General features: G+C 35.9%; 1 protein-coding gene across 6 annotated transcripts in view; it reads right to left on the reverse strand.

Moving 5' to 3' along the window:
* lrba (LPS-responsive vesicle trafficking, beach and anchor containing) overlaps nt 1-24371 on the reverse strand; it is a 276852-nt gene that overhangs the window by 14706 nt on the left and 237775 nt on the right. For 4 of the 6 annotated variants that reach the window (XM_067404564.1, XM_067404565.1, XM_067404563.1 and 1 more), the window contains 4 exons: nt 22014-22181; nt 6523-6612; nt 3615-3807; nt 1309-1374 (listed from right to left, as the gene is read on the reverse strand). In XM_067404564.1, coding sequence (XP_067260665.1) covers nt 1309-1374; nt 3615-3807; nt 6523-6612; nt 22014-22181 — 517 coding nt within the window. The remainder of the gene's footprint in view (nt 1-1308; nt 1375-3614; nt 3808-6522; nt 6613-22013; nt 22182-24371) is intronic. The other 2 variants (XM_067404567.1, XM_067404569.1) reach the window with 1 other exon arrangement.

Consider the following 24371-nt stretch of genomic DNA (forward strand, 5'->3'; position numbering starts at 1 on the left):
AAAACATGGAAACATCCTGCTTTAGTAAAACATTTCCTAACATAGCTGTGTTAATTTCATATCTCTTGTATCACGTTAATATAATTTCAAATTTTATTTGATAGATAATAAATAAATATATTATATTTATTTATTTATTCATTCGGTAGGAAAAATGCAAACAAGACCCTAAAGCCATGTTTCAACACATAGTGGAAAACATTACCAGAAGAGTAATAGCTGATATAGCAGCAATAGGAAAAATCAACTTCCTATTTTGGCAAATGGGATTGAAACTAAATGCCTAAATGAAATTAAACATTTGGTGTCCACATACTTTGGCCATGCATTTATATTATATTATATTATATTATATTATATTATATTATATTATATTATATTATATTATATTATATTATATTATATTATATTATATTATATTATATTATATTATATTATATTACACACATATGAATGCAATATTATAATATAGATCTTATACATTTATACAATTATTTACACTTATTTACATTTATTTTTACACAATATTTACTCAAAATTCTGTCAAAATATCTATTTAGCATCTTTTGACTATTTGAATTCTGGAAGCTGCCCAAGTGTGTACATTATCAGATGCAGATAATTTCAAAAAATTTAAACAATGGACAATTAATTGCTCTGGCTGAATTGAAATTGTTTCAGACTCTTCATAACAATGGCACATACAAAGAATTTCAAAATGATTTTAGATTGCTGAAGGCTTAAATTCAGAATTAATACTAACAGAGGTGTAGATGCAGAGAGAGGTACAGGTGAGTGGGATGAGGACACACACCATAAAGTGACAAACGGATAAATTAGGCAAGACATATGATACTGTATAATAATAAGAGCAGCAGGGGAGCAGAGATATAAGATGAACAGGAGCAGATAGAGAAACTTCTGAGAGGCTTCAGCCATATGTTATCACACGTCTTCCCCCACTCATCTCTCTATCCTCTTTTTCTTCCTCATCAACAGGTCGGAGAGATGAGAGGAGGACATATTGTCCTGACAGCGTGTGCCACGCGGCTTCAATCAGACATTATTACACCATTCATATTCATTCAGTCTGACAGGACAGAGAGACAGAGAAAGAAAGAGAGAGAGAGCTGATGATGTACAGGCTAAGCCACAGCTCATTGCTTTCCAATTTGCATGCAAATGCTGAACTGAAGCTGAATGGCGACTGGGTGAAAAACAGCACTCATCTCCTCTCAAGGGCCGCGCCCTCACAACTCACAACAGCCAATCACAAATCACTCTACTGACAATTGACAAGCCACAGACCTATCAAAGGGTCAATCTCAACCGGTAACTGGTACTGCTGGTCCTGTACAGAAGAGCTTTGATGACCTGAGAGAAAGAGAGAGAACAGATGAAAAATAGATTTAATACTCTGTACCATCAAGATACTTATTTATAGAGGTCAGTGAACAGTTATTTACAACAGCACACTAATGACAATAACAACAAAACAAAGAAACAGCTCTTCTGCTCCAAAAGAAAAAATAAAAGAATGAGGGCGTGTAGATGTACAACCAAAGGCTGATAAACATAAAAAAATCAGCTAATCATAAAAACTTAATAGTAAAAGCAAATCATTTATATGAGATTTTGAAATTGTCTGATTTTTTCTCCCTGGTTTTGGCATCAATAAGTAAACAAGCATGTGCACACTGAAAATGCCTGTAAATATATATAATCAGGGTCAAAAATCATAATTTATCACAATTTAATAATAACCACTTCAGCCTGTTTTAACGATGTCTTTAGCACCTTTCTGGACCTTGAAAGTGTTGATTATGTTGCTCTCTATGGACGAGTCATATACCTCTCTGATTTCATCAAATATATCTTAATTTGTGTTCTGAAGATGAATGAAGGTCTTATGGGTGAGTAATTAATGACAGAATTTTCATTTTTGGGTGAACTAACCCTTTAAGCCAGGTGGACATTGAGTGATTTTTACAGTCCTGTATGATTGTTACTTGTTAGACTATATGATATGATCTGATGAGATCTTGGGTAAAAGAAATGGCACACTGTGTAACATTGACTGTCTTTCATGCCTAAATTAGACTATACAATATACAGTACAATACACATGGTAGCCAAGACTACACAGACTTTAATCACATTTGTTTACATTGTGATGTGAAGAACAAGAAAATCCTTCACATTGTCAGTTTACTGATTTTCATGTAAACTGTTTTCTGTTAGTTAATAAAAAAAAAATTTGTACATGAAAACACTGATTTAAAATGTATTCTTCCCAGAACAGATCCCATTCGAGAATCACCCTTCCTCCTAATATGGCGAATGACTCGCAGCATTTCTTTCAGTTAGATTGACCTTTAATAAATAAACAAGAAAGAGGCTGATAAATGGAGGTGGACAGGAAACTGAATGCAAGGCAGAGGAAGTGTCACATTTGATCCAGTTCAGGCCGAGATATCAATGTCTGAGGAGCTGATGATTATATACAACCAGAGTTTAGAGGGATCAAGCTACTGAAGTTGGCATTATAGAATGTGCAGGAATGAACGTCACCCTGCATCTGACATCAAAACTTGACATAACCCTAACATAACCCTAATCTGCTTTCGTCCTACTGACGGTTAGATTTAGATTTAGGTTTCAATTTCACAAATCATACAATTTCGTATCAAACCACCACTTTGTTAAATAGTTATGTTTTATCATGAGATTGCATTGTGTAATCTGGTTAAAGGGTTAGTTCACCCAAAAATGAAAATTCTGTCATTAACTAAAGCCTCATGTTGTTCCACACCCGTAAGACCTTTGTTCATCTTCAGAACACAAATTAAGGTATTTTTTATGAAATCCGAGAGGTATAGCTTATGACCTGCAACTTTCAAGGTCCAGAAAGGTAGTAAATGACTGAAGTGGTTCAACCTTAATTTTATGAAGCAACAAGAATAATTTTTGTGCACAAAAACAAAACAAAAATAAAGACTTTATTCAACAATCTCTTCTCTTCTATGTCATTACTGCTCAGTTTCCGCAGTAAGCACAGTGAAGGCTTCTTTGTTTACGTCCGAATGCTGGCTCAGTATTGGCCAAAACTGATCATGTGAGCAGCACGACACGTGTGTGATGCTGACACAGGAGCCAGGCAATAATGAGTCACCATTCTGAAGTAGAACCTCGAAGTGCTGGATGTAAACAACGTATGAGAATGACAGAGAAGATATTGTTGAATAAAGTCGTTATTTTCGTTTTGTTTTTGCACATGCACAAAAATTATTCTCATCATTTTATAAAATTAAGGTTGAACCACTGCAATCATGTCGACTTTTTTACCATGTCTTTAGTACCTTTCTGGACCTTGAAAGTGTTGGTTAAATTGCTGTCTATGGACGAGAATATACCTCTTGGATTTCATCAAAAATATATTAATTTATGTTCCGAAGATGAATGAAGGTCTTACGGGTGTGGAATGACATTAATGACAGAATTTTCATTTTTGGGTGAACTAACCCTTTAACATAATAACTAACTAGAATCAGAGGTGAAAATAAGGAGATTGAATGATTCATTAGACTGATTAATTACTGATTGGACTTGCTCACCAGTGAGACCGTGCCACTTGTTGACGGCGAAGAGGCGGTTGGCAGTGACGGTGATGACCGCTGGGTTAGTCAAGCCTGACTGTGTGTTGGCGGCCACGTGGGTGACAGGCGAGTTGGACGGGAACTTGAGTACCATGATGACATCCTGCTGCATCTGCTCTGTGAACATCAGTGGGGTCTGCAGAAGGAGATACTGTTGAGTCCATGACCGCCATCATCAGCAGGGAGTGAGGGAGTGTAGAGGAAAAGAGAGTGATGGTGGGAGAGAGGAAGAGAGAAGAGGGAGAGAAGCAGGAAGAAAGGAAATTAGGCAGCGAAAGACAGAACGGTGTAAAAGAGCACAAAAGCTGAGATTGAGGTTAAAGGTAATTAGAGTAATGCAACACAATATCATAACTGGATTGTTATTAGGGTTGGGAATTGAGAATCCGTCTTGGTCAGAACAGGTTTTGGAAATAACAACAAATACTGGCTGAATGCTTCTGCTGGGCAATTTACAATTCCTGGGTAATGGAACAAGATAAACAGAAGGAAAAACAGTTTGTAAAGGCCTAAAGTTGCAAAAGATCAGAGCAGATTTCAAATTAATCCGAACATTCCTTTAGGCTGCCACAGTATATTTCAACCTCCATTAGTAACACTTTCTGCTTTCTCCCATGTTCCATTCTACAATACAGCAGATGAGGAGAAGCTAAAAAAAAAAAAGGAAAAAAAAAAAAGGTATATGCACATACACAGCTGTTTGATTACTTGGCAGCAAAGTCATCCAACCATCAAGTTGACTTCCTCAGTGAGGCAGGGCTGTGTTTGTAGAAGCTGGAGATAGCGTTCACTGTTCAGACTGGGCAGCTGCACTGTCACTCTCAAACAGCAATCTAATTGGCTGTTGCTTTACAGTGACATTTATTTACAGCACAGATTAATCACTTTAAAGAATGTCTATTTTAAACAAATATTTTAAATATTATAGAAAACTACTGAAGTGTATTTATTTACTTATAAATAATAAGCTCATATATTTTAGTATTTCTCTCTCACAATGTCACCATTAAACTGTGCTCTAAACTAGTCTAATTGTTGTCGTATGTCTGTGATGTCTAATCCTGACGTGTGCGCGCAATTTTTAGACACAGTATGAAGACACAGGGCTAATTGCTGTGCCTGCAGTAAATTAGACAGACAGCTAGCGACTCTTAAATAGTGTTCAGCCTGTGAGTGCCATTAAACAGAGGATCTACCCTCATTAACCTACTGGAGACACGGAAGAGGGAGAGGAGAAAGAGATAGATGAAAGGATTACAGAGAGAACGACACTGAGTGTATAATCCAAATACAGGATCACATATAAATTTAATGTTAATTTAAAAGAAGAGTTGTCATGTCTTGTCATACCATCTCTCTTATTTCAGAATGCTTCAAAATGTATTTAAAGGACAACAAAATACAATACTACTTTGATAATAAAATGGAACACTGAGCATTGTGTTTTTTGTATATTAGTGTATAATAAAAATAATATCATATACATGAAGGCACAGAAGCTAATGGAAGCAATTACGATTTGAGCACTTCTGACAACAGGGAACTTCCCACACCTTTTGACCAATCAATATCCATTACTTGCTAAATTGCACCCACAATCATAAACAAACATTTCTACCCTTTGAATCAGATGTTTATTTAGCCTTTCTCAGTCAGTTTAGACTCTATTCTTGGGATTTTGGGATTATTATGAAGTTGTGTGTTCAAAGGGTGTGTTCAAATTAAGTGTCAGTAGCTGGGTTTCCATCCAAACATGAAGCAAATCTTTTAAAGTTCGCAAAAAAAAAAAAGACAAATGCGAATTAGGTCCGTTTCCATCAAGTTGTTTGAGCGGATAATGGTGGTATTGGTAACCTAGTAACTAATGGTAAATAAAAGGCAGGCAGGGGCTGTCATCACCACAGAAACACACAGCTAATGGGGGTTTCTAGGCCGTCACCCACAGTCTCTCAGTTTCTAGACTAAAGACCCTATCAACTCAGAGCTCTCTGCTCAACCACAGGACTTTTCCCACTTCTGAGACTCTTTCTCACGCTGGGGGCTCACTGAAAGAGGACAGGAGAGAGGAGAGGGGAAGTAAAGCACAAAACAATTAATGGGTCGATTTAAGCAGGCAGCTATCAGACCTGTTTTCAACCAAAAATAGATCCATCAAAACCTGGAACTGGCCTGTTTCTCCACCAACTTGAGCCAAACTGTCTACATTTCTTCATACCTTGCTCAAACCAAACTTTATTTTTTTTATTTTAGATCAACATAAAAAAGAAGTGGCTGGAGCTGCTAATCCAGCATATATACAGAATGTGATTTGTGTCAACTGAAGAGATGTTGCATTGCCGCACACAATCTAGTGTTATGAAATCTAGCTTTGCTTTGCGGCAGTTTTCCAAAATAAGTTGTTGTTTTGAACACTATTTGGTGTGGACAATGCCCTCCAGCATCAAATGTTACTTTAGCTATAATGTATAAGCAGCCAACTGGAGCGTTTTTTTTACAAACCAGAAAACCTATTTCAGTATTGGAAATGCACAAAATGGTTCCCGATTTGACTGGGTTCTCATTGTTCCCTGTAGCTGTTCCTGTATTATTTTAGTATCATTGAGATACTATTTTTTAAATTAGTTTTTATTTTCATATCATTTTAGTTAAAGTTTTAGCAATGTTGTTGTGTGGTTTTTGTCATTTTTATTATTATTTTTTAAATATGTCTATATATCTATGCTCCGTGTATATATAACAATAGTTTTAATTATTTTAGACTATGTAAAAGTCTGCTGCATAAATGTTTGTGGACAAGTTGATAAATTTGTAATGGTCTGCATGTCAAATTAGACAGCGAGAGTGTTTTTGTGTGCGTGTTACTCACCACCTGCATGGCAGAGCTGCGTGGCGGGTGGGGCTCAATTAGCAGCTGGCAGGGTGTCTGTCCAAAACTTCTGATTTGAGACTCCACAGCCTGAGAAAGACAGAGAATGAGTGTTATGGAGGTTTGGTGGCACTAATGAAGAGATATAGGACTATAAATGTCACCTTGAGACAGTGGCTAACTTGCCCTGGACAATATCAACTAATAGAGACCCAGAATAGTGTGTGTGTGTGTGTGTGTGTGTGTGTGTGTGTGTGTGTGTGTGTGTGTGTGTGTGTGTGTGTGTGTGTGTGTGTGTGTGTGTGTGTGTGTGTGTGTGTGTGTGTGTGTGTGTGTGTGTGTGTGTGTGTGTGTGTGTGGAAGAAAAAGGTAGAAAAAGAAAAGTGGTGGGAATAATGATCATAATAATGGGAAAGGGCTACACAGGGAGCTGGATTTATGTGCATTTCTGTGAGAGAGTGTGTTAACGCAGAGAAAAGTGTGTATGGAAGAATAGAGAGAGAGGATCTTGACCATGAAAAGAGTGTGTGAGTTCACAACACTAACAAATAAAAGGCAGAAATATGGACAGGCTTCTCATAGCAAGAGCATTTACAAAAGTTGTTTCAAATCGGTCTTTTAGGGTTGCTTGCTGTAGCCAAAAATATGTTACGGCATGTTTTTACATTATTGTTTACTGAATGAACACAGTGAAGAATATTTAACTATTTACAAGTATGCACCAAACCAGTTATTTATATTACAAATATGTACCTAGATTATATAATAATATAATATAACTAAAAAAAAAAAAATCTTATTAAAACAAAAACATTTTAATATATAAAAACTATACTAGAGACACTTCCATGAACATTTCTGAGCAATGATGCAACAAATCCTTGAATCTATTTAATTTTTATTTTTTATTCTATTTCTAATTAATTCAATTTATTCACAGAAATGAATTGAACCCACTAACTGTATCACAGCTTTTGTTGTTGTTTTAAATCAGAGATATTATTAAACAATAATGACACCAGGAAGTGTCATGAAACTACAAATAAAGCCAAAAAAGTGCATTAAAATGGCTGTGATATTCGTGAAACTGATTAACTTTCTATTGATGCCAAAATCGTTGTTAATGCATTGTGAATATTTTTGTTCGCCTGGCCCTACTGCATTAGTCAAAGTATCCCTCTATCCCACAGTTCAGTTGTGGTCACATTCAGTCATGTTTGGCGTGTTAGACCATTGTGAATCTCAGATAGGATTTCCATGAATCAATAGAGAAACTGTCCCGAACCCACACTAAAGAGAAGTATGCCAGTAATGTCCCAGCTCTCGTCTGACTGCTCTGGCTCTAACTGTATTCATGAAGGCATCAGGAAGTCAGGAGGATTTCCACGTCCCTCTCATTGTATTTCTTCACCGTTCCACCTCTCTCTTTTTCCACTCTGCTCAGACTGCCCTTCTTTACATCAATCCTTTCCGTCTGTTTCTAACTCTTATTCTGCTCTTCATCTCTCTTTCTTCATTCTGCTTTCCTGCTTTGATCTGGTTCGGCCCACTCTGCTGGTAACAATAGACTTCACCATACAAATTCTTCTTTATATAGTGTAAATCCACTAGTGATCTCATTAGAGGCATTGATGGAACACAGATGACAGGACTACTGTGTCTGGAAATACCATTCTAAAGAAGCAGGGTTCAGAAGAGGCCACGCAAGGGAAGACACCTCGTTTCAATTATATGATTGGTTGATTTCTACTTAAAAGCAATGGAATTTGACACTACGTGTAGCAACAGTTTTTCATTTCTTGACCAAATCTTTGGTGCTTGGCAAAACCACATTGTGTCACCTATTCAGTATGAGAGCTTTTAGTCTTTTTTTCAGTCAGATCACTGTTTGTGCAAAGCATTGACCTCACTAATGATGTTTCATAGTCCCAAGTAGACCAGATGGCATATTTAATTTGGAGAACAAAAACAAGGATATGAGGGATAGTCCATATATACTGTTTTGCACCTAGTTGTCAATTGCTCAGGCAATGAACATACAGTGGGGTCCAAAAGTCTACACTGGAAATCATCAGGGATTCAAAATCTAAATAGAAAATATATATATTTTTTTTAAATGTAATTTTATCATGTTATCAAATTATATTATATTATGGGTAACACTTTATAATAACGTTCAGTTATAAGTCACTTGTAAATTATTAGTTAATGATGAACTAATCATTTACAAAACATGATTAAATGTTTATAAATGATTGATAAGTGATATGTTAATATTTTATGAATGTTTTATTAATTCTGTTATAGGTCATTTATAAATTATTAGATAATGTTCAACAAATCATTTATAAAACATGAATATACATTCATATATGATTAATAAGTGATATACTAACATTTTATGAATGTTTTATTAATTTGGCTATAAGTCATTTATAATTTATTAGTTAATGATCAGTGATTAGTTAATGATTATTAGTAAATTATCATTAGTAAATGATCAGTATATGATTTATTGATGAAGTTTCTTGAAGTGATCTGTGTTCAAAAGCACAAACATGCAGGTATGCTAAAGCACTATTTTAAGAAGAGTAATTTATTTGTTTTGAAGTGGATAAACATTTATAAATGCCTTACAGTCAGGTGATTCCAGTGGATTATATTAAATCCTTTCACTTGTCAGCACAGACTTGTGTTCTGTGTGGAGTGTGTGGGGTCTAGTGAAGTGAACCTCTGAACCGGTTTTTCCTTCCACTGAAGCTCACATCAGGTGCACAGAGTTAAACACTCCATGTGTGTCAGAGAAGACAGCTGTCTATACCCTCACCAGTCAGCACTTACACTGCAGTACACACTACAAAGTGTTCAACACCTGTTATATATGATGTGTAAACACATGAATAAATCATTTACAAAGCTTTCTGCATACCCTATTCTAAAGTGTAAACTATTCTTCACTTGTAAATGTGTTACATATCATTTGTAGACATTTTTTACCTGTTACAAATTATTTGTATATGTATACAAGTCATTTATAACACTTTCTGCATACCCTATTCTAAAGTGTAAACTATTCATCACTTATAAATGTGTTACATATCATTTGCAGACCTTCTTTATAAATTATGTACAAACTGCAATTTGTAAATTTACCATTTATTTGCCGTATGCAAAGTATATATTTCAGTTACAGGATATAAAAATCTATACGAATCCCGATATTTAAAGGATATATTTTTATATAAAAAATTATGATATTTTATGCAAATATATTTTACTATTACTATATACTATATTTTACTTTGAGCCCCTAACTCACCCCTTAGGCCTATACCTAAACATGACCACTTTTTAGCCACTTCACAAAAATAAAAACGCAATATAGATATATTTACAGTGACTGTTATCTTAGTTGATATACTGTTGTATAAAAAGTATAATTTTAAGCTCCCTACTCCACCCTATAACCTTAAACATAACCATTTTGACAATATACGCAGTGTAACAGGCAGATAAATGTACGTTAGTCACAATAATTTATTTAAAACATTACAAAAAGCAGTAACGTTATACAGAACAGACAAAACGACGCGTGTGCTACATTACCAGCGAAATGACAGCACATCATAATTGTGTGTAAGTAACAGAATGAAATTAAAGTGTTTAATCGCTGCAAGCATTCCTCTGATCTGCATTTCCATCCTCCAAAGCATCGCGCTGAATCTAACACAGCGACTCAAATTCGGCATGTCGCAAACACTCTATGGTAGTCGCAAATCACATGTGACAGCCAATAAGGAGCGAGATTTGACGTCACTGCCGCAAACCTGTGTCGTATTGTTAGCAGACGCGCCAATTTTAATTTGAAAGTTATGAAACGGCGGATTGATACAATTATTAATGTATAATGGTTATATTACGTTATAAGAATCTTTTCCTCACACGATGGCATCGTACGACTTCTGAAGACTTGAAAAAAATGCACGAAATAATGGACTACGTTTATTATCAGTTTATGGTGCGTTTTCAAGTTATGGTGAGGAGCTGTTCCATGAAAAACAAAATAAAAATTAAATGATTAAGTGCTGGTTAAACAGTGGCAGAGTGTTGATTTTTTTATTTTTATTTTTTTTTTAAATATAAATATAATATAATATAATATAAATTTTAGGCTTGGGTAAAGTGATGGACTGAGATGATAATGTAACAGGAACATCTACAAATGACGTGTAACATATTTATAAGTGATGAATAGTTTACACTTTAGAATAGGGTATGCAGAAAGTGTTATAAATGACTTGTATACATATACAAATAATTTGTAACAGATAAGAAAGGTCTACAAATGATGTGTAACACATTTATAAGTGATGAATAGTTTACACTTTAGAATAGGGTATGCAGAAAGTGTTATAAATGACTTGTATATATATACAAATAATTTGTAACAGGTAAGAAAGGTCTACAAATGATGTGTAACATTTACAAGTGAAGAACAGTTTACACTTTAGAATAGGGGATGCAGAAAGCTTTGTAAATGATTTATTCATGTGTTTACACATCATATATAACAGGTGTTGAACACTTTGTAGTGTGTACTGCAGTGTAAGTGCTGACTGGTGAGGGTATAGACAGCTGCTTCTGTGACGCACATGGAGTGTTTAACTCTGTGCACCTGATGTGAGCTTCAGTGGAAGGAAAAAACGGTTCAGAGGTTCACTTCATCACTAGACCCCACACACTCCACACAGAACACAAGTCTGTGCTGACGAGTGAAAGGATTTAATATAATCCACTGGAATCACCTGACTGTAAGGCATTTATAAATGTTTATCCACTTCAAAACAAATAAATTACTCTTCTTAAAATAGTGCTTTAGCATACCTGCATGTTTGTGCTTTTGAACACAGACCAGCTTACAACTTCATCAATAAATCATATACTGATCATTTACTAATGGTTTGTTCTTCATTTGTTCATGATTAACAATTGTTAATTGAGATAATACTAAAACAATTTTGTCATAAATACTTATGTTATTATAAGTTATTATAAGTGATAAATAATGTCTTAATTGATAGCTTATAAACCATCTACTAATGATCTGTTTGATTAATTTGATTAAGATAACTTACAACACATTTGTAAATTGTTAGCATAACATATTAATCATTTATGAATGTATATTGTAATGTTTTGTAAATGATTCGTTCATCATTAACTAATAACTTATAAGTGTCTTGTAACTGAACTAATAAAACATTAATAAAATGTTAACATATCACTTATTAATAATTTATGAACGTATAGCCATGTTTTGTAAATGATTTGTTCATAATTAACAAATAATTTATAAATGACTTATAACTGAATTTATAAAACATTTATAAAATATTAGTATATCACTTATCAATCATTTATAAATGTTTATTCATGTTTTGTAAATGATTTGTTAATCATTAACTAATAATTCATAAATGACTTATAACTGAACGTTATTATAAAGTGTTACCTTATTATGTATTAGTAATATAATATAAATTTTAGCCTTGTGATGGACTGGCCATCCATCCAAGGTGATTTCCTGCCTTTGGCCCAAAAAATGTGGTAGGCTCCAGCTTCGCCGTGACCTCACATAGGACAAGTGGTTTAGGTAAGATAAGACAAGATAAAAATTACAACAATTAGAATAATATAAATATTCTCACTAGTGGTCTCATACTTTTGGACCCTACTATATACCTTCCCAAAACAATGTCCTTCCAGAAAATGTGAGTTTTGAAAACTTGATGTGACCTAGGACCTTTCTCCTAAGACCTAGGACCATTTTAAACAGTTTGTACTTCCGTCTCTCACAACCATTTAAATGTGCACATCTATGAATATACAAATTTACTTAAAAAGTAAAGATTTTCTACATATTACTAGCATATCTACTACATTTAATCCCTCTGTAAGTTTCTCAAACATACACCAAGATCTCAAACAGTTTCATGTAATGCTGTCTACTAATGTCATTCCGCAGTGTGGCATAGGAGTTGGCGGAGCAAACAGAATGAAGGTCGAGTGTGTCACATTGGGACAGTTTGTTTAAGCTAATATGTGGATGCATCTTGCCCAGGCACCTGACCCATCTTCATTAAATCCTCTCCTGACATTTACTACCACAGTAGAACGAGGCAGTTCTCAGGTCAGAGCGTCCAGCCAATGAGGAGAGAAGGTTATATGGGTGCCAGCCATGCTAGAGGGGCCAATCTCTTTAGGGGCACTAGTGCGTATCTGATGAGGTCTCTTTATATTCTACACATTTAAATGATGGAAATACCCCGTATGTATGTATTGCGCACACACACACACACAAACAGTCATGCTTCATGAGTCACCTGATTTACTCTAAACCTTGACAAGGCAATTTAGCTGTACAACAAGCTGTGACCAAATTTTCTTATTTTGCATAATGAGGTCCCTATGAATACTTCGAAGTTGCTAGGGGGGAGGGCTTCTCTCTAAATTCAAGCTTTTTAAAGGTCAGATTAGTATCGGACTTGAGTAAAAGTGAGACTTGATTTATAGGAAAAGGACTGTGTTTATGTGTGTGCGTTAATTTCATGTGCAAAGGGAGCCCTTTGTGCCTGTCATGTTCTTTTTTTTTTGTGGTGGCAGGGCAAAGACAGGAAGTAATCATCGTCTGAGTAAACATGGCCCAGTCTCCTGAATGACCCTAATCTGCCATGAGACATTCCACACGCCCCACGGTCTACACGCACACACGCGTGTGTGCACACACTAGGTTCTACATAAATAGAGAGACGCAATTACACACACAGCTTGCCATCAAAAAACCCAAACTCAGCTGCACAGACTGACAAATCCCAGTCCTGTCCAAACCAGACCTGATATGCAAGATACAAAACTAAAACTGGAACCAGAACCCAGCAGTTGGTTTCCCCACAACCCAATTTGAGAAGATCCAGAGCCGGTGCCATACTTGCTGTTTCCAGACAAACACACACACACACACACGCTGTTCTAAGAGCCATGCTAAACTACACCCTACTCATTTATTTTTCTAATTTAGCTCTACAAACCGGGCCATGACTTGAGGTCAGGGTCCAAAATGATCTTTTTGCCTCACCTGCCAATGGTGACTGAACTGACAAAATGTACGAAAACAAAATTTTGTTGTGGCCATGAAACAGTATTTTGGATTTAAAATAATAAATTAATTAATAAATAATTGTATTAACTACCCCAGGTAAAATTGGCCCAAATGTTTGTTTTTTGTTTGTTTTGTGCTCATATGTGACTCGTATCTATTTACAGCACAACAGCACAAACCACACAAAATCTTTTCAATTCTGATTTGTGGTTCTAAAACAGGTACCAAGTTTTGGCAATGTGACCTCAGTGTGAACAGTCATTGTGGGATTCATTGACTTTTACATCACTACAACATTTGTCGTAATTCCACACTGACGGGAGCTACTCCAAAGATTTCACATACTGGTTGTTCTTTAGTCATCTTTATACAAGCAAAATTGAGGATTTTATCGTAAATAACTTAACATTTTGCTCTCTTTCTCCTCATCCTTGTCCTAGTTGCCTTCTCACAAATTCACTGGTGTCTGCTGCACATACAATAATTTTCAAAAATAAAAATTCACATCATTCCAATTACTGACTGACTTCAACAGAACAGAACACAGAAGTTTTATTTTTTATTTTTTCCACTTTAATTCATTATATGCAAGAAATCTTGAGTTCATGAGAGATATACCAATGCCCAATATGGGAACAAACTGTATCTTGTCAATGAATCAGTTGATCCAGTTCAGAAAACTGGCATGAATGATTTGTTAAAGAACGAAACTGATTCATTTCTCAAGCAACTTACTAATGCAATAATCTGGATTATACCCACTGTAGGGGAAGTAAATTTCAGATTGTTTATCACACAAAGCTGCCGTATAGCTTTAAAAAATGTATAGCTTAAACAATGAGAAATATGAATAACTTTTAGACTTTTTTTTTATTTGCGTTCCATCTAAGATAGAAAGTCATACAGGTTTGAAATTGCATGAAGGTGAAGAAATTATGACAGATCTTTCACCACACTGTGAATTATCCCTATTATTTATGTACTGTATGTATGTACATATTGATTTATTAAATTTTAATTTCACGAGACATTAGCTTTTTTTGGCAAAAACTATTTTTACTAGCGCTTGGCATGTTAATTTTAGACCCTGCTTGGGGTGCAGCTAAGAATAAGATGCTGTCATATAAGGGAAGAAATAGGTGACAGATCTAAAATATTGCACAAAAAAAATCATCATTCAAGGACTGCGTGGCTTACCAGTGCTGTTCTGATATGCATTCTCTCTCACCCTGTTCTCTTATGCCTTAGATCCTGTTAAGTTTTTTTCAAGCGTGTTTATTACAGTTTGATTGCAGACACGGCCATGTGAATTTATCGATCTCTTAATGGCCTGTGAATGGTGGAGTGGCAGTCAGGCGTAAGGATTCCCATTTAACCTCTGCTTATTAAACAGGAAGTGTGCAGGGTAATGGGCTGAACTGGAGAGATGACTGGAGCAGATAGGCAATGAATCTGCATCAGATAGAGGGATGAAGAAATAGATAGAGGATTAAGGGCATGGAGGGTGGAAAGGAATGAAAGATGAACAGAATGAATGGCTAAAGGAATGGCTAGATGGAGAAAGATGAACAGATAAAAGAAAGGAAGCATGCAGCGAAGGAAGGAAAGAGCATTAAAAGGGATAGCAAGAACACCTAGATGGGAATAAGGTGAGCCGAGTCATTAATCAGCCTCAGTCACTGAGCATGAAGGGCAGGAAGACTAGAACCACTCCGACACCAACGACTGCCCCAGTGCACACATTCACACCCACACAACTGCTTCACTGCAGGAAAACAATGGCACTGTCTGACCTCTGAGGCAGAGATGCTATATTAAGGCAGAGAATGTGTAAGGCTGAGGAGAACTTGATATATTCAGATTCGAGATCGAAGTGCAGATAGCTGCTTAATTCACTGCCTGATGATTCCAATGGCTGCTCTGGGATAAAGCTACCTGTAACTGCTACATAGGCCTAGTTAATAAAATGGTACAGGTATTTAAAGGTATACCTTTATCGATACATTATGTAGCCCCGCTCCTTTTACAGCACTGCGCTCATGGTGTTCTGTCTTCTGGTTTTTATATCAATGAAGGTAAGATACGGATTTATGATTGAACCGCTCATTTTAAAATCTTCCCGATCAACTGACATGTTTTGACATCCGCTTCAAACATTACAATGCTATTTAACAAGTTGCGTAGCTGTGGGGTTCGGCTGCGCCATCGCCATGTGACATCAGAACACACGAACACATGTGAAAATGAGTGCCGCACCTGCCAGCGATGAGGGGATTATTAATAAAAAAGGATATGGATTAATCTAATAGCCACAGAAATACACAACAGAAATAAATGCAACAACAGCCAGTCAGTGCATGTTGCTAATAAGTATGCATGTTTTGTATGTCTCTGTGTGAATGAAAGCCATAGTTTCGTCTACTACACAAACTCAAACAGGCAGTTTTCAGCATCTGCGTCTCAATATATGAAGACATGAACACATGGATTTCATCTCCAGAGACGTTTCTGAGAATGACTTCACAAGATTTTTAATATTTCATTTGAGAAAAACTACCTTCAATTAAAGCTGCAAGCAGCGATGAAAGGGCCCTCGCACCCGGGCTCACCGCCACCTGTTGGCCTTAGAAAAACAGTGAACAGTGGGCGACATGCATGTAAGCGAGTGAATACAGGAGAATTATGCCAAAGTCATTTCGAAATGCCACACTTCCTGCTTTCAACAGATGGCGCTTTGACCGTAACTGAATATTGCTATGTTGATGTCTTCAGGCCAGGACTTTTATCGAACATGTGAAGTTTGGAGCAGACTGGACATTGTATGCCTGAGTTACAACAACTTCCTGTTTCTTTAGTGGCGTTAATCGCATAAATTAGCACTCAGCCAAGTGATGCATGATTTAACGTGTTTCTAGCATGTTTCATACTTCGTGGCATAATGAAATGTGAATCTGGTAGTGAATTACAGTGTAAAGCATGCCATTTCCTGTTGCCAGCAGGTGGCGCTATGGCTAACTGAATATTGTCATATAGATGTCTTTAGGCCAGGACTCTTATCACACATGTGAAGTTTGGAGCAGATCAGACATAGTATGCCTGAGTTACAACAGCTTCCTCTTTCATGGCGAAACATCAGACTTTGTCAGTCCGCCACAGAAACGCCCTTCAGCGAAAACTCACGATCTTTGATATTTATCATTGCTAAGGTCTTAAGATGATAACATTTGATGACTGATAACATTTGATGTTGATCTGGTTAAATCTCTATGAGAAGTTAATCACAGTGTAAAACGTGTCATTTCCTGTTGACTACAGGTGGCGCTATGATTGTAACTGAATATTGTTATGAAGATGTCCTCAGGCCAGGACTCTAATAAAACATGTGAAGTTTGGGGCAGATCGGACATTGTTTGTCTGAGTTACAACAACTTCCTTTTTCAGACTTTGTCAGGCCGCCACAGACACAACCTTTGGTGAAAACTCTAGATCTTCGCAATTTAACGTTACAAAGGCCTTTAGATTAGACTGACCAAAAATAACATTGATCTGATTAAATCTCTAGGAGGAGTTAATCACAGTGTAAAACATGTCATTTCCTGTTGCCCCCCAGTTGGCGCTATGACTGTAACTGTATATTGTCATGAAGATGTCTTCAGGCCAGGACTCTAATAAAACATGTGAAGTTTGGGGCAGATCAGACATTGTAACTTCCTGTTTCATGGCTAAACATCGAACTTTGCCAGGCCGCCACGGACACGCCCTTTGGTGAAAACTCTAGATCTTCGCAATTTAACGTCTCAAAGGCCTTTAGATTAGACTGACCAAAAATGATGTTGATCTGATTAAAGCTCTAGGAGGAGTTCATTAAAGTACAATGTCTGGAAATGGCAAAAACTGCACAAATTTCAAAGAAAATTCAAAATATCTGACTTCCTGTTGGTTTTCAGATTTCACTCCAAGAGACTTTTTTGTAGGTATTGGGCTGTTAGATGTGTGTACCAAATTTCATACCTGTATGTGAAACGTAGTGTCAGGGGCACTTCGTTGAAATTATTTAGGTGGCGCTATCGAGCCATTTTGCCACACTTAATTCTGAAACCCATATCAGACGTAAATTTTCACCACTTCTGACGCATCTGCAAAGTTTCATGAGTTTTTGAGTATGTTTCGGCCCTCAAAAAAGTGATTCACCTTACATGGCGAAACATCAGACTTTGACGGTCACCACGGACACGCCCTTCAACGAAAACTCAAGATCTTTGCAATTTAACATCTCAAAGGCCTTAAGATTAGACTGGCCATATATGATGTTGATCTGGTTTAATCTCTATGAGGAGTTAATCACAGTGTAAAACATGTAATTTCCTGTTGCCCCCAGGTGGCGCTATGACTGTAACTGAAAATTGTCATATAGATGTCTTCAAGTCAGGACTCTAATAAAACATGTGAAGTTTGGGGCAGATCAGACATTGTATGCCCGAGTTACAACAACTTCCTGTTTCATGGCGAAACATCGAACTTTGCCAGGCCTCCACGAACACGCCCTTCATCGAAAACTCTAGATCTTCGCAATTTAACGTCTCAAAGGCCTTTAGATTAGACTGACCAAATATGATGTTGATCTGATTAAAGCTCTAGGAGGAGTTCGTTAAAGTACAACATGTGGAAATGGCAAAAACTGCCAAAATTTTGAAGAGAAAATTCAAAATATCTCACTTCCTGTTGGGTTTACAAACTTTGCACCCAGGGGCTTTTTTGTAGGTATTGGGCTGTTACATCTGTCTACCGAATTTCATAACTGTACGTGAAACGTAGCACGAAGGGCGCTTAAGTGAAATTTTGTAGGTGGCGCTATCGAGCCATTTTGCCACACCTAATTCTGAAACCCATATCAGACGTAAATTTTCACCACTTCTGACGCGTGTGCAAAGTTTCATGAGTTTTTGAGAACATTTAGGCCCTCAAAAATGCGATTCATTTTGGAGAAGAAGAATAATTGGCTGAGCAATTCCAATAGGGTCCTCACACCATCGGTGCTCGGGCCCTAAATACACTCTGAAACTAAAAGATCTTCATGACAAAACGTCAAAAAAAAGGTCCGGTTTAACTTGAAGAAATAATGACAAAAATACATTACTATTGTATTCTAAAACGTAATTATTAAAGTTATGATAATAACAATATTATTATTTATTAAAAAATATATTTTATTTTATATAAAAAATATATTTTTTCACCCATGCTTTAATTTATACAGTTCTGTTGTGCATCATCTTATTTGATCACAAATTTAAAACATCCAATACAGCCATTTCATTTGTGATTAAAATAAATTAAAATGTAATAAATGTACATATTTATTTTATTCTGGCATGATTTTATAACATCATAAATCAACACAGTGCAAAATGGTATTACAATTATGTACAGAAGTTGTTGTTTTGTTATGAGAAAGGATGTCCAGAAAAAATGAATGAGTTTTGCTGTAAATTAATTGTTATATTTTAATTTGATTAAAGATTGATTAAACTGTTAAACTTTTATTTTTTATTTTTTTTAATTAGACACTAATTTTTAACATTTCATGGGGCCCTAATTTAAAAGATAGCTTACTCTGTGGGGTTTAATTGTGAACAAACAAGTTATGATTAAATTTATTCTCAAGGTCTAACAAATATGTGGAAAACATTTCCATCCCCATTAATGGTAAATGAATATCGTGATAAATATCGATACCAACTGGTATGGAAAAAAAAAAAAAAATATTGTGATAATACTTTTGGCCATATCATCCAGCCCTGTGGTCTAGAATCAGTTTCTTCAAACTTAATCCAAAACTTATCTGAAATTTTATGAAAAATATTTTCAATGTAATTATGGTAGCATGAAAATGTAGTGAACCTTTCTGACTCCACCTATGATATCATACTTAATTTGACGAATGAAACTGAGGCTGTGAAGGGACAGTTGTCCAGTGCATTACTGTTGTGAACCTAGCTGTCTTTTAGCTGATAAAACAATTAAAATACATTCGCTGAAAGTTTGTGAAAAGACGTTTCAGATGAATGATCATCACAGAGGCATACAACAGTAAAACAATGGCTGTACTTTCATCTCTTACATCGATGTTTTCATTTGTGTCCTATTAAATATGCCGTCTACTTTGACTAAAGTCTATATATATCAGGGGTTTAATACAGTCTGGCTCAAAGTCCTGTTAGGCTCGGATCCAGGACAATAATGCAAGGAACAACCAAATAACAATGTCCTTGAATAATGGATTACAGACCACCATGCCAGGTTCAGTAACACCAACATCCTGCTTGTCTGGGATGATGTAAAGCAGATAGTCTTGAATGGTAAATGTTCTTTATGCCAGCACCGGATGCTGTGTGTACTGTCCTCTACAGTAAACGAGGTGGCTGCCAGCCACTGTAAATTTCACAATAAAGTAAATTAATACTTTTTTTGCTGTGGTATTATAGATTCAGAAGCAGTGTGTCAAATATTTATTACAGTATTCTGGCAATAGAATGCAGATGTTCAAGAGCCGTTATCCATCATGAAAGTCATTCAGTTCCAGTATTTATATTATAAAATGGAACCATTCTGAATAAGAATAAGAACTGGTTCTCGGTTCAAACCTACTGTCTACGTCTTGGATCTCAGATCAGGTAGTGCTGTTCCTGAGGGAAAGGCAGTACCTGAACCTGTTTGAAGGACATCTGTAGCTGTCAGTGGGGCAGTTAGTGAGCTAGTTCTGTCTGAACTGGCCTGTGCTTCTGTGTGGCAGCTCCCAGAGAGAAAGAGATGAATAATAAATGAGTGTGGGAGAGAGAGGTAAGGAAACACAGAAAGAGAGATTCCTATTGAGTCTGTAGTTTGTCTTCAGGTCTCACGGTAACAGCTAAACAAATGTTTTGTAAGTGTCTGTTGAAGCTCAAACCTGTTTACAATAACTCTATTCCAAACCATAGTGCATAGTGCCTACTGACTACACAGGCAGCTGTCTTCTGAAGGTGCTATCATTTTAGCTAAATTTTGTGCAAAAAAGGTTGATTATGTTTGTCGTGATGTATGAAGCACAGCTCTGACAGAATCACTATCAAACCAAGCAGCTTTCAGTTGGTCAATGGCAACATGGCAAATTTGCGTGACCATCTTGAATTTGTTGCAAAATCTGAGTTGAAAAATCATCAAGAAAGCATGTTGCATTATTCAGCATGAACACAGCATGAATTCACTATTTTGTAAATTCATATTATACTGTAGATCTTACGGTAAATGATTAATTCAACTATGTTTCATTTTTTACAATGTTTAAGAAAAATGTCATAACTTGATCTTACAGTGAAAATGACAGACTAGTCATTTCATTTGTCTGAACCCTATCCTTCCACAACACAATTCACTTTGGTCATACTTTTGAGTGCGGAAAATGCAGAAAAATCACATCCCTGAATCTTGAATTTATTTATGATTACAATGCCCACATCTCATAATAATAATCTGCTACACACGGATGTATAAAATAATACTGGAGAAAAGATCTGTCGCTACTTCCATTTCATCACAACACAAAATGCAGCATTGCACACTCAAAAACATGTTAAATACACTTAATTAGTGTTTTCAATTTTTTTAAATACTGAATGAAATATACATTTATTTATAATCAAAATATCTCCTGCTTCGGTCCACCAACTTGGATTGATTTTTTTCATGGAGGTCTATTGACCGACGCTGTTCATGTGAACAGCATGATGCATGCGTGTGATGCTGACTCAGAAGCCGGCCAATACTGAGCCAGCGTTCTGACATAGAACCTGGAAGTGCTGCAACGTACATAGCGTAGGAGAATGACAGGGGAGAGACAAATTTGTTGAATAAAATCATTATTTTTGTTTTGTTTTTACACACAAAAAGTATTCTCGTTGCTTCATTACATTAAGGTTGAACCACTGTAGTCACATTTACTATTTTAACGATTTAATTATTTTACTACTTTTCTGGACCTTGAATGTGGTAATTTCGTTGCTTTCTATGGAGGATAAGAAACCTATCCGATTTCATCAAAAATATCTTAATTTGTGTTCCGAAGATGAATGAAGGTCTTGCGGGTTTGGAACGACATGTGGGAGAGCAATTAATGACAGAAATTTCATTTTTGGGTGAACTAAATGTTTAAGCCTGGGAACATTCTTTTTGTCAGGTGATGCTTTAAAAAAAGAAAAAAAAAAGTAAATGTGTCATATGTTGGGAATAAAGTAAATGGAGAAAGATGTTTCCATGTGTGTGAAAGAATATGTGTAAGAGTAAGAAACACACTCACCTCTCTGAGCATGGGGTCAGATATGGAGCTGAGGTTGACTGCTCCTTCATAAGTCAGGTAGTAGAAGACATTGAGAGCTCTGATGGCCTCAGGTCCCTGCTGCTTATATCCGAATATCAGATCAATCCACTGATGCAGCTGACAGGACACAAACTCACTCTCCAGAGCCTATAAAAACACACAGGAGATAAAACTAATGTCATTCAGGCTCAGTGAAACAACACCCTGCCCAAAAAACAACATCAAGATGTTGTAGGTAAATAAGCTGAATTGAGAGTAGTTAGCGAAATACCATGTGACATGACTGCTTAGTGAATTCACCACAGATTCTGATAGATTTGTTATTTTAAATTTTTTCACATGTCCAACAACTCATGGAGAGCTCCTCAGAGAACGTAACCATGTAGCATGGGCAACGGGATCTGTCAAAATGTGCTTTCAACAGTCACAAATGACATAATACACACAAATTACAAGCATATGCTTCCAGGACAGAACCACTGGAGCAAAGCAGCTCATCTTACATGAGAAGAATCGAGATATCTTTGCTCCTTTGTTTAGTCTCATCTCTACGTGCCATGGGGTGTCTGAGAGCATTGTTGTTTTCGGAGCTATGATCGTTCTTCGACTGTCATAACATTGAAACACAAGCTGTTTCTCTCTTCATTAGCCGCCAAAGGAGGGCCTCCGTTTATGACTGCTCATAAAAAACAGCAATTGTGTTAATTTGCTCAAAGCTGTGTGGGCACAAAGGCCTCTAAACGAGCCCAAATGAGTATGAGAAGAGCCTTGATTGTCATTGCTGCCTTGTGTCACATTAATTTCGAGACAAACATTAGGAGCTGCACTTAAACAGCAATTTATATTATTTAAACGCTTACCGGAAGGGTCTTAGCATCACTCATTTAAATGTGAATTCGCTGACAGCTAATTTTGCTTAATTTGCACTCCAAGCTTTCTTAATTAGAACTTTAAATCAGAAGGGCAATGAGAGATGCTGTGAAATGTGCCATTTGCAATATGACAACAGGTTTGACAGCAAACTGGTTCAGCTCTTTTGCAGTAATAACTTCATGACTGATATTACAAGAGTAATAGATGCTAGCAAAAAGTTCAGAGATGAAACCTAAAACCTAATTTCTTATGAAATGAGATGTTCTGTTTGTTTGTTTTTAGCTTATACAGTGTGTATGCAATGGAAATTCAAACAAAGGTGAGAAATAATTGCTTAGTTTATAATCAGGAAGATACTCACTACTGCTGACTTTATATTGAAATTCTATACTTTATACTACATTACTATAGTAAATAATTTTTATGAAACACTTTTCTATTTTTAATAAAACATGTAATATAATAAAATATATGTATATATAATAAACAAAACATTTCATATATGTAATGTTTGAGAAAGAGTTCAATATTTTTCTCTTTCATTGTTTTACTAGCAATGCACAGTATATATTACAAGCACTTGAATAAAACATGTAGATTTATTCCAGTTAATCTATTTGTCTACAATTTTATTAAAAACAACCTGTTCCTCTGAGGCTTTGGAGAGATTTTTTTTTAGTTTATAATGTGGATGGATTGACCCTGCATTGTTCCACGGCTTGTCTGTTTCCAAACTTAATACAGGGGCTGATGGGCATTTAATGTGGGCCACCATCTTGTGTCAATCAGCGAGGGGAAACAAAGAGGGGGGCAATGTTATTGGACACCAACTCTCCAGAGGACTACCTTTATGTTAATCAAGGAACTCTAAAATCAGGAATGAGATGGGAACCCCGCTCAGGGAGACCTGACCTCATCAGAGATGCAGAGAGCGTTTGGTAGGGTCTCCTGAGGCAGGGGTGTCACTCTGAACCCATGCTCTTTCATCAAAAGAGGAGGGGGAGATGTGTACCTACAACATTAGATTCCTTTAAAATGACTACACCACGTACGTTAACCCAGAGGGCATGTGCATATACATACAAAGAAATGTAAGTGTTTTTGCTGTAAAATGTCAGGTCAAGATGTTTAATATGACAGAAGCCTCTCTCTATATTTTTTTTTTTTTTTTTTTTTATAAATGCGACTGTCTCTTACAAAGCCAAAGCAAGCCAAAAAAAAAAAAAAGGAGGTTATTTTTTTTTAAACTGATCTATCAGTTCACAAAACAAAATGAAAAAGCCAAAATTAAGAACAGCAAACCAAAAATAAGTAAATATATATATATATATATATATATATATATATATATATATATATATATATATATATATATATATATATATATATATATATATATATATATATATATATATATATATATATATATATTATACTGACTGACCCGTATTATTGGTGACATGA

This window comes from Chanodichthys erythropterus, chromosome 12, assembly GCF_024489055.1.
Source record: "Chanodichthys erythropterus isolate Z2021 chromosome 12, ASM2448905v1, whole genome shotgun sequence".
Lineage (NCBI taxonomy): Eukaryota > Metazoa > Chordata > Actinopteri > Cypriniformes > Xenocyprididae > Chanodichthys > Chanodichthys erythropterus.